The 12,038-nt window shown below is 46.8% G+C and overlaps 1 protein-coding gene across 4 annotated transcripts in view; it reads right to left on the reverse strand.

Moving 5' to 3' along the window:
- Window positions 1-11,832, reverse strand: part of cicb (capicua transcriptional repressor b) — a 37,813-nt gene extending 25,981 nt beyond the window's left edge. For all 4 annotated transcript variants that reach the window (XM_069695570.1, XM_069695571.1, XM_069695569.1 and 1 more), the window contains exons 1-2: window positions 11,579-11,832; window positions 966-4,982 (exon numbers count right to left, since the gene is read on the reverse strand). In XM_069695570.1, coding sequence (XP_069551671.1) covers window positions 966-4,836 — 3,871 coding nt within the window. In that variant the 5' untranslated portion in view covers window positions 4,837-4,982; window positions 11,579-11,832. The remainder of the gene's footprint in view (window positions 1-965; window positions 4,983-11,578) is intronic.
- Between the last annotated feature and the right edge of the window lie 206 nt (window positions 11,833-12,038).

Consider the following 12,038-nt stretch of genomic DNA (forward strand, 5'->3'; position numbering starts at 1 on the left):
TGTGTGTGTGAGAGACTACAAAATAAAAAAAGAAACTCGTGAAGCTACATTTACCCTTAATTTGCTTAACCTTCTCATTATCTGAATTTGTATGTCACTTGCAGTAGGTTCAGCTAAATTCACATGAATGCAAATAATTTTTTCTTCCGTTTTTCCTTCAGTACTTTTCTCTCTCGATGTAGCGGCACAATCATTGCATCTCTATGGAGTCTCACTCTGAGTAAAAGAATTATTGCCATCTTGCTGCAAAATGATGGTTAACATGCAAGTTCAAGGTCACAGTAAACAGAGCGTCTCTGTCCATCCTGAGCTGACACGGTGTGTGTCGGTAACTAACGTTAGTCACGCAGCAAAGGAAAACTACCCTTTAAAAAGGTGTGAGGAAATTCTTTTAATAACTGCATCTAGTATTGTATGGACAATGTGTAATTCAATTTAAACAAAAAAACTGAACAACATCAATTATGCACCAAAATACAGAGAGAGGGCCTAATCATTTTCACCACAATACTGAGGTTGTTGTAATTTCATAAATTTAGATTAATTAAAACAAGAGGGGGACATTTATGCCATTTTTTTGTTTGTTTTGTAGATAGAGGTACAATTTTATATATCTTTGAGGAATAAAGTTTGAGTCATGTTTCAAAAACAGAAAGTCTACTTTCTGTAACTATTTTTCACTCAGAAATAGACAATTTTTTTCACTTCTTGTCCCTAAATAATAATCTATTATAATCGATATTTTTTTCAGATTGCTAAAATTTTGGAAAAGTGATTGAAGCATTTCTGGTCGAGCACAAAATATACTATTTAATATGCTTTTCCACACATCTCCTTTTTTTTCTGCTCTTCTCAAAATAACTGAAGTCCAGTTCACAGCAACTTACCTCTCAAAAGTTTCTCCTCATTCCTTCAGTCACTAACCACACATGCAAAATACACCCGCACATGTGCACCATACTCACCTGTGCCAGGACGTCCCATGATGATGTCCTTTCGGGGGACGGGGTGAAGACTCTCCGCTGGCAGGATCAGGGGCAGCAGAGCTGTGGGAGAGGGGTGACAGGGAACTGGCTGCTGGACCTCCCCACCAAACCCTGTGCCCCTGTTCTCCTCTCGTTCCGCAGAGCTGTCCAAGCTACTTGGAGCAGGAGCGGTGACCGTTGTGCTGACAGTAACTGACAGGGCCTGCAGGGGGGTGGCAGGCATGTCGGTGGTGGGGAGGGAGGAAGGTGTCGGGGAAACAAGCACCACAGTTTGGGCTGGGCTCCGCAAGAGGACGGCGCCGTTGGGTACTGTGGCTGCAGTGGCATTAATAGGGACGGGAATCTGGAGGCCAGAGACTGGCTGAGGAGTAAGAGGGGTTAGGGCAATGTCTTTAGATGAAGTTTTATCTGTCCCTCCCTCGTTTCCTCCTCCTCCTCCTCTTCCCAAGGGACATTCTGTAAATTTTGCCAGTGGGACTTCGGGATTTCTCACAATGACAGGGGAGTCCCGCAAGGCCTGTTGGGAAACAGGGACCACACGACGAGGCCCTCCGTCAGTAGAGAGAGGAGAAGGAGGAGTTGGGGACACCAGCAGAGGAGGAGGGGAGGCAGCAGTGGAGGACGGGGGCCTGCTGGAGGATGGGGTGCTGACGCCTCTCGGTCGGGAGAAGGTGTGTGCATGTGTGTAGGAATGCGAGGCTGGCGTTTGGGGGGACAGCACCCTGAAAGAGTTGTTGAGGTCGGCCTGCTCCAGCTCTGTCTTGGGTGTGTAATCGTGGTGGTGTGAGGGGAGGGGCGGCGGAGGGGGTGCGTCTGGCTTTCGCTTGCTGGGGCTCATGGGCACTGTAAACGTCAGGTTACTGTGGAAGGAGGGCTGGATGCCCGAAGTGTGTTTCTCCCTTTCTCCTCCTCCAGCTGGGGTTGTTGCCTTACTGCCCCCTCCCCCTCCCCCTCCCCCCGTGCCACTGGGCTGCCTGTGTCTCCGGTGTTGCAGGACCGGGGACGCAGTAATTGGGGAAAAGTTGGCCGGCCTGAAGCCGAACAGTGGAGAGGGTGAGGGAGAGGGGGCGGGGGAAAAGGGCGACTGGTTGGAGATGGGAGAAAAGGACGGGGTGCCAGAGCGGGAGCTCCCTAATGACACAAGCATGGTGGCGGCCTCACACTCGTCAAAGTCGAACCGTGACGACAGGTCATGAGGGAGGAGGGAAGGGAGGACCAAGCGGGGTCTGGAGTCTCCTCTGCTGCTGGTCTCACTGCTCTCTCTTGACGTGTCGTCCCACTCAAACTCACTGCTGGCTCTCCCCCGAAGGTCAGAAGGAGTGACTGTCCCTGAGCTGCTGCCTCCTCCTCCCCTCTCTCCACCTGCTGTCTCCATCTCTTTGGTCCTCATGGACAAGTGTCTGGAGCAGTATCCTCGACGCTGAGACTCCTTCATGCAGCCCTCCCTGGAGCACAGCCTCCTCCACTGCTTGCCATTGAACTTCTTGCGAATACCATTCGGCGTGCACACCACATCACCCTTTTTGTATTTCTGCTGAGCCAATGAGAGGGGAGTCCTGGAGCGAGAGGAGGTAGAGGAGGACCCCCCACCGGAGGTCGGAGGAGGAGTCTGGGTGGGAGTGGTCTTGGATGGAGGTAGGTTTGAAGTGGTGCTGTTTATTTCAGACCCCAGCAGGGCAGGGGAAGGGGGTGGCTGAGGACTAGCTATGGTGGAGAGGTGTGGGGGTCCCAGGCCCCGCACCAGAGTGAGGTGGGGGGAGGAGGGAGGGTAGCCACTGGACTTTGAGAGGATGTTTCTGTGCTGAGAGGTGCCAGCATTTGGTTTTGGACCAACGGTGAGGTGCATGTTAAAACGAGATACCTCAACATCTTCATCGGGAGTGTTCGGCTGCTTCTGCTTTTCTCTGTCGGAGTAATTATCTCCACAGCCGTGAACAGTGCCGGCCACTGCGCTGGAAGTCGCAGTGGAGGAATGGGTGGGTGGATGCACATTTCCATAGGTATGCCCTCCTGCGACCCCTTCATGCGGAAAACCATGACCCAATCTTGCTCCACCTCCCAGCACCCCCATTCCAATACTCAACTGGCACACTTCTCTCTCGACCTCCATCTCCTCCCGCCGCTCCCTCTCTTCCCTTTCCCTCTCCCGCTCTCTCTCCTTGGCCCTCCCACCATCCAAATGCGAGACCTCCCAGGGAGGAGTGAGCAGTCTCAGGCTTTGTCGGGACACCCACACAGCCTGACCGCTTGTTTTCCTTTTCTCTTTCTCCTCTCCCACCCTTGGACCCGCAGTTCCTCCATCTTCACTCAGGTGCACCTGGTAAGGAAATGAGACACCAGGGTGGGGGTCCACCTGAGCAACAATACCCTCTCTGTACAGCAGAGGACCCCCTTCCTCTCCACCAAATGGCACACATACTTGGGTCCCAACAGCCACAGGTGCCATGCCAGGTGGGGGGGCATCCAAAATGAACTCCACAGTGCCCTCAGCCCCTGAGGACATTGTCATCACGGTTCCACCATGAAAAGGGTATTTAACAAGGGTCTCCTCTCCTTGGAGCTGGATATCAACAGTACCTGCACTCACCCTACGCACCACCCCCGGTCTGAACACAGTTGATACGGAGTACGAGTCTCCATCACCTGCATCTTCAACCCCACTCGCCATGGTCCTCTTTATCTGTCGAGCCAGGACTCTCTGGTTCTTCATGCCTTTGGCCAGCGCTGCAGCGAGCCCTTCTGAGAGACTGGCCTGTTTATGGTGCGAGTTATGGAGAGGAGCTGGGATGTGGGAGTTCTTATGATGAAGGCTTGCTCCCGTTGCTTCCATCACATCCAGGTCAGCAGAGTGCTCGCTGGCTGTATCTGTGGAGGAGGAGCGCATTGAGTTTGGGGGCCCCTCCGACTCATTTTCCCCAGCTTGAGACTCTTTTTCCTGGGAATCCGCTCTCCTGAGGGCTTTATCCTCCGATGAGACAAGATGATTTGCTTCTGCAGCTTTACTATCCACAGTTAGCACTGATGGCTGATTACCTGAGCAATTATTACTTCTGCTATTACTGCCATTGATAAAAGTACTATGGCTCCCAGCACAACTGTTACTACTGTTAGTCATACTGTTAATACCACGTGTAGTGTTGCTGTTAGTACTAGTATTGATGCTGACGTTAATGCTTTTATTAATGCTATTACTAATATTGTTACTACTTGTAAAACTATTATTAGAAGTATTCATACTTTCACTGATTTTGCTGTTGACACTGCAGTAACTGTTATGTATGAGTGCAGGGCTGGAGGTAGGAACGGCAGTCATGGCACTTGAATTGTTAGCAAAGTGCTCATATGTGTATTTCTTCTTGGGTACACGAGCCTTAAATGTGGCTGTTTTCCTACTGGAGACTGAGCCTAAACCGGGGCTGTGATTGGTGGTGGGCGGGGGTGGAGCTGTGGAGGGTGGCACTGGGGCAAAGGTAGGAGATGCTACAGAGTCAGTGGGCAAGGTGCTATTTCCATTCGTGCTCGCCATCTTTTTTTCCTTTTCTGTCTTTTCTTCCGCTTTCTTTCCGTCATTCTCAAGCGACTCCACAGGTTTCCTCGGCTCAGCGGGCTCCTCCCTCGTGGGGTTATTGCTGTTTGTGATTGGTTCCTCGTTAGAGTTGGTGGTAGTGGGCGGGGTGTGTTTACGTTTGGAGGGAGCGCTGGGTGTGTGCTGTGTGGTTTTGACAAGCGTCTCCCTCTTGACTCTTTTGGGGTCTTTCTCTTGGAGGGGCTGAGAGCCCCCTCTCCTCCTCCCCCCTCGGCCTCTAGTTAACGGAGGAGACCGCCCTCTGTGTTTCTTTAATGGTCTCATCTCTTCTTCACTGTTCACAAAGTGCTGCAGATTGTGTGGCGCTCCTCTTCTTTCACTTCTAAGGCACTCCTTTTAGTTTTGTCCTCCTCTTCTTCTTCTTCTTTTTCTTCTTCCTTTTTCTGTTCCACTGTTCGCTTTACCGTGGTCTGCGAAGGAAGAGAGAGAGATGCAGAAGACAGGTGGTCATTTATTATCTTCATAATCAGAAAATGCTGAGAACAAAAATGACGTCATACCTGAAGTGTGCTACACTGCGCTGGCTATCACACTGGCTCAGGATCTGAAGTATGCTCTCATTCACTCTCCATGCCTGCCTGGTTCACTACACAATGTCTCTGTGTGCTTGCCTTTAAATTAGATTTTGCTAGGGATAGATATTGTCTTAGATTTTGGATATTGCAATATTGCGATATGACATGAATGTGGTCTTTTCCAGGTTTTAAAAGCTGCAGTCAGGTAAACTGATGACATTTTCTGAACTTACCTGACTGTTTTAGTTGTTATATTATTTTGATTTTACCCAGTCATTATATCGAAATTACAGATAACTATTCATCAAAAATCTCATTGTGTAAAGATTTGAAAGCATCAGTAGTCATCTCTAAAATGTTATCACAACAACAATATCGAGGTATTTGGTCAAAAGTATTGTGATATTTGATTTTGTCCATATTGTTTCCAACATTACAAACAGCACCATTATAAAAATGAAGATGAAAATGACGGACATGACGGATTTTTTTTTTCTAAGATCAATATTCTTCTCAAGACCTTGTCATAGTAAGCGTAATATCAAATAATAAAATGGGAGAAAAATATATTTATGGTGTGATAATTATAATAAATTATTGATTTATTTCCCAGGTAATCCTGAGCAAAAAGGTTTGAGAATTATGTTTAATCTGGTTAGACTTGTGTGAGTATGATGATGTACAAAGTGGGATACTTAAAAAAAAATACAATGAAAAGGAAAGAAAGAAAGAAAGAAAGAAAGAAAGAAAGAAAGAAAGAAAGGCAAACATTGAAAGTCACTGCCTTTAGTTTGTCTCTTTAATGAGGCCTATAGCTCTTCAATTTTAAATGCTTGCAGAGACAAAAACACTTTCTCTTCATCTCTAACACACATGCACACGCGCACACGCACACACACACACACACACACACACACACACACACACACACACACACACACTAAAGGTTGTCTGATCCCTCCACTATACTCCCTCCGGCTACTTCGACATGTGCCAGTTTTCTCACGCCGTGCATTACAGACTTGATGCTGTGCGATCATCTTGGGAAGCAAACACGACATTTATTTCGACTTCCATCGGGAGGAAAAAGGCTGGCAGTGGCCCGGGTGAGGTCACCCAACAACACGAGTGAGAGAAAGAGAGCGCGAGAGTGAGAGAGCGAGGTCGGCGTATGCGGCTGTTTGGATGTTTGTTCAAATAGGCTGCTCTTGTGTAGTCACTGGGAATTTCCACAGTCATTCTAGCACTCACTGCCACTCTCTCACTCTTTCTCCATGTCTCAGTCTTTCACAGTCGTCTTTTGTCAATGTTACACTGAGAGACACACACACACACACACACACACACACACACACTTTGACAAAAAGACAATATAATTGGAATAATCTGCCATGGTAAGATACGCCCAAAATGAGAGAAATTAAAAGGCTGGCACAGGATCAGGCACACTCACTGATGCAAGATTACAGGCTAAATACAATGACACGCACAAACGGCATGCGCGTGTGCGCGCGCGCACACACACACACACACACACACACACACACAAACACACTCACACTCTCGTACGCAGGAGTGCGCATATGTGCTCCTCTCGATTAAGCTCAGCAACTGACCAACATGTGCAAATGCCTGAGCCCTACAAATACAGATATGAGCAAACACACACACACACACACACACACACACACACACACACACACACACACACACACACACACACACACACACACACACACACACACACACACACATGTTAATTCAGGCCGCACACACACACACACACACTTCCCGTCTGAGAAACTGGAAAAGTTTGTCTCATGCACACATAAGGTGACCTTGTTGTTAACTGGTTGCTTGCCGTAACAAACAATACTCGGTATGAACGAGTAGCACACCAGTTCCACTTCCTGCGTTACAGAGAAGCATCTCTTCTCGGGACTGAATGACTAATAAACAACCCGAGTCGTCTTTCATACACACTCACCTCGGCCTCCGCTTTTTTGACCTCTGCCCTGACACGACACATTATTTATCGTATAAACACGCCATAATTTCTATTAGAAGTGACGACTTCATTACTCCACATTTTCCTTATTTTGCTACATACTGTCAGTACACACACACACACACGCACGCACACACACACACACACACACACACACACACACACACACACACACACACACACACACACACACACACACACACACACACACACACACAGGAAATACATTTCTATATCTGTGCATTATTACCACAATACGGCTGCTAAACGCATACAATTAACGAAGATGAGCTGCGTTTAATTTAGCCTAAATGTGTGAAGAAGAAGAAAAAAATGCAACGGATCCAAAGAGAAAACTCTGATCTTTTCATAAAAAGTAGTTTGATCTTTGAAAGCTTCGAAGGGAAATGAGTCGCATATTATCAATCCAAAATACGGCGCAAATAATTGGCCAAGCAATACTGTGTATTGCACACCATAAACAAAACATGAATAAAGATAATTAGGTGAAGAACACAAACGGAACACTCCCCGATTACAGCCGATAATTGTTCAAATAAGACTTTTGTATTTGTGTAAATTTTGTGTTTAAATTCACCAGACGAAGCTCGGAAAAGACGGAAGAAAACTCCGACTGCAGGAATGTCCCTCTAAAAGAGTCCCAGGCCAAGCAGCCCTTCATTAGAGTCGACACCGAGGCCCGGACTGGGAGTGCTGGTCCTGTAGACTTACTGGAAAAGACAGGAAGGAGTCAGGGCCACATGGCTGACTGACTGGTTGACAGAATAGCTTGCGAGGATCTGATCTTAGCTCAGAAAAATGCGTTTGGTCATGCTCTTGGCCCTCCAAAATGCTCTAGGCTTTGGCTGATTAGCCAGCGGCAGGCACGTGCGCGCGGTCACGTTCTGTAATTTTTGAAGGTACTGGACGCCACAACAGATTATGTGCACAACATGGAGATAACAGAAGAGTTTAAGAATTAGACACGAGTTAGGTATTTGGCGAAGGTTTGCAACCGGTGTAAAAGAATTTATTCATCAAAAGAAAGACTTGGAAGTTTTTGTGACTAATTTGAATTTTGAAAAACTTTTTAATTCTTTGACTGCGTTCAGCCATCCTTAAAAAAAACCAAACTGACATTGTTTGGACAAGCAACCCTCGTATTCACAGAGTATCATTTGAAATTCCAGACAAAACACAGATGTTGCCAAAGACACCAAACATACTAAATTACAGGGGAAAGTATATGAATCTATGCATGAGCCATTTGTAATTCCTGTGTTGACATATAATAAATGACGTCGAACTGGAATACTTCACAAGCCCTAATCCTTCTCTAAAAGATCAAAAGCATTACACACCGTGTGCTCGACAAGCATCCCCTAAATATAAAATAACTGCTGACTTTTAACTCATTGTGTTTGTTAGATACAATCTAAAAGGCCACAGGCAAGCCTGAATAAAAATGTCCTCTCCTGGTTGCTCTTTTACTGCATAAATCAAAAAATTAGGAGCCAAAATATAGTGTAGAAAAAATATAAATCCTGATTGTCCTCTGGGCTGAATCTGTACGAAGCGGGGAGGAACTCAGTCATAATTTAGGTGATTCGAGACGTCTGCAGCTTCCAGCAGGTTAGAGTGAGATATCTGCTGGTTGGATCTAAAGCGACTGTAAATCCTGAATGGGCAGATAATCAACGTCTCTATGGCGTTGGACTGGACTCCTCCTTAAAACGGTAAAAAGATGCCGTTTCACCCAATAAACACAACGTAAGCCTCCTCCTCCGCCGCGCCACAACACCAAACTTTACACACACGCGCTAAACGCTCTCCCTGGAATTTACAGCGCAGTCATGCACATACTGTTAAACTATCCCTCGGACCTATAGATCGTCACACACTTACACACTCGTCGTGCCACAGAAACATCCACACTCACAGCAGCTCGGTGCATAAGTTTTGCATTTCCACAAGAAGAAACATAATAGAAAATGAATTAAAAAAAAAAAAAAAAAAAACGACTTTTATAATTCCTGCATTTTTAGATTAAAATTAAACATTTGTATGCAGAGAGCATCTTGCTGGTGATGTCTTAGCAGGTTGGACACGGGTGCGTGTGAGCGCCCAACGCACACAGAACACTCACAAGGAGATCTCATCTCGACGCTGCAAGAAACGAAGTTGCACAGCATTCATTGAAAGGTCTCTAATAAACCTCTACCTTGACGGCAGTTTACTCAGTCAGTCGTGGAGAATTTAGCCTGTGCCCCACCACAACATGGTACAGGGTGTGTGTGTGTGTGTGTGTGTGTGTGTGTGTGTGTGTGTGTGTGTGTGTGTGTGTGTGTGTGTGTGAGTGGGGGGCATTTGAGCCGCTTACATTACACAAGGTATCCGACTGTATGCAGCTGTCTTTAGGTCGCGTCTACCTCGTTCGACGCTGCATTTGCACCATATGTCAGTGTGGGTGCATACGTAGTTACCAGGCACACTGCAGCTCATCCCTCTCCTAAAGGCATTTTATGGGTGTCTGTATGGGTGCAGGGCTGCAGTGACGGGGACAGGGACGGGGATGGAGACGTGCGACGGCACAGCAGAGGAAGTGCGGCCGTGACAGTGAAGCCCACCGCGGCCCACGTACACTTCAGCATGGCAGGGCGGCTTTGCCCTTAACTGGGTCACAGGGGAACACGCTCACATGAAACAGCAAAAAAAAAAATAAAAATAACACAAATAAACATAACATGCTCTCTGCTGCGCACACACACACACACACACACACACACACACACACACACACACACACACACACACACACACACACACACACACACTTTGGTTCATTTGAGTGAGCGAGAAGTGATTGCTCAGGCAACATGACACAAGTAAAAGAAAACATTTTTTGTTCGATGAAGCAAGAGGATGAGCTGATGAAGTGTGTGTGTGCGTGTGTGCGCGAGCGTGTGTGTGTGTGTGTGTTTGAGCATGCAAGTGTATGAGTATGCTTGTTATGGAAAACATCCATTGTGATTTGGCATGGCAGCTGTTTAGTTGAAGGAATATCTGAATATGGATATCATATCAATAAAAGAGAAACACTGAAGCCTGGAATTTGTGCATTGATCTGGAGGTTGTAGCATACATCAGAGGCGACAGTTCCTGTTTGGGACCAAATGGCAGAACTGCCAATGCCACATCAATGACCAACTGCTCAACAAGCCATGCAAAGATGCCTATGTGCGCCCATCAGGGCCACACAAGTGCAATAAAAGAGGATATAAGGAAAACACGCCACAGATGAGGACACTTGGAAGTCCAACATATCATTAAATTCCAAATCACTGAAAATATACCACAAGGAGAAATATGACCAAACTGTTTAGGAAAAAAAAAAACTGCCCAGTCAGAGATGTCAAGGGTGCATCGACACTGATTGCGGGATTGCGGTGCAGAAAAGTGGAGTGTCGGCGAGGGAAAAGCCGAGAAAACACCGAACGCATCCCCGGCTTCTTTTGCGCTGATCTCTGTGAGTACTACGAGAGGCGCCGCACAATGTCAAAGGAGTATTATGACTGGAGGCAGTCAGGCGGTCTGCTGTGCTGCACGGTGCTCGGTAACAAACACAAACAACCGGTTTCAAGTGACGTTTTATCGTCCCAACTAGTCGGGCCCTAATTCTTCCTCGTATGTTTGGCATGCAAATACCTACTACGGCGCCTGGAGTACTACACACGCAACCAATCCGGATAAGCTTCCTTCGTGGAGCCGGGGAGAACATTTTTTTTTTTAAATAAAAAAAATAAAAAATGTTTAAAAAAATAAATAACTTGAGGTGGGGGGAGAATAGGAATCTTTTGGTGTTTCGCTCTAGTAAGCAGCTCAGTAACGTTAGTAGTAGTGGAGCTTGTAGTAGTCGTAGTACGCAACGATGGCAGACAACACATAATGACACCATGAGCCAGACCACAAGCAAACGGAGTGTTATTCTCCCCCTTTTCAGCTCCATTTTTTTTTTTTTTTAAATAAATACTAAATTAGCCTGTTAGTAAACATTTGGTCTGCAATGCTGCAAATAGGTCGTTGTTTTTTTTGTTTTTTTTTAATTATTATTATTACTACGCTAGCGCTGCTGCACGCAAAACTCGACAACTAAGGTCAAGGAAAAGTACTCGCACTGGTGGTCACACAAACCGAGGGAAGCAACAAAACAAAAACAAACCAAAAAAAACCCAACATGTTTCCCGGTCGTCTGTGGGACTGCGGTAAAACATTTCAGAAAGTTTTTCGGCTGCTTCACTCCCCACCCCTCCCCTCTCTTTCGGCTCGCGAGCCTTGTCACTCCATTTCTTCGGACGGTAGCGGAACAACCGACCAACGGCTTGGCAGTTGCTTCTCGTCTCGCGCTAACTCGCTCCTTGTGAAAATGGGAGAAATCCGTGTCAGCTGAGCGTCACCTCCCTGCGCTAACTTAGTTTCAACTCACCCAAAACAAGAGATTTTTTTTGTTTTGTTTCTCCCCTTCGCCGGAGAAAGATTTATGGTCTTATTTTGCTGATGGAGAGGAGGCTCGCGCAACTCGTGGTAACATCCCTCGGCTGTCGGCTCTGACGACCGCGCGGTCCGGACTCACACTTTACTTTTCCTCCGCAAAACATGTCTTTCCCCCACAGAAACTCAAACAAGGATATAAAAAAAACTATCGGTCTTCTTTTCCACTACAGTCACAAAATGGTGAATGAAGCGCTAACAGCTGGGCGAACTGACCAATGAGAGGTCGCTGACGGGTACAGTAGCCAATCAGCTGCGGCGTCACAGAGCGGAGGGCGTGGCGGCCTGTCAAAGTCCGGTTGAGAGACGGGGCGATCCAGCCAATGGCGGTGGGGATGCTGAGCCAGACCGGTGTCCTGTCCCAAACTTTACAGTATCCAATAAGAGCTTCGGGA

This window comes from Brachyistius frenatus, unplaced genomic scaffold (genome assembly GCF_029030835.1).
Source record: "Brachyistius frenatus isolate BFR_SWC_R1_liver_20210118 unplaced genomic scaffold, ASM2903083v1 Contig_20, whole genome shotgun sequence".
Lineage (NCBI taxonomy): Eukaryota > Metazoa > Chordata > Actinopteri > Embiotocidae > Brachyistius > Brachyistius frenatus.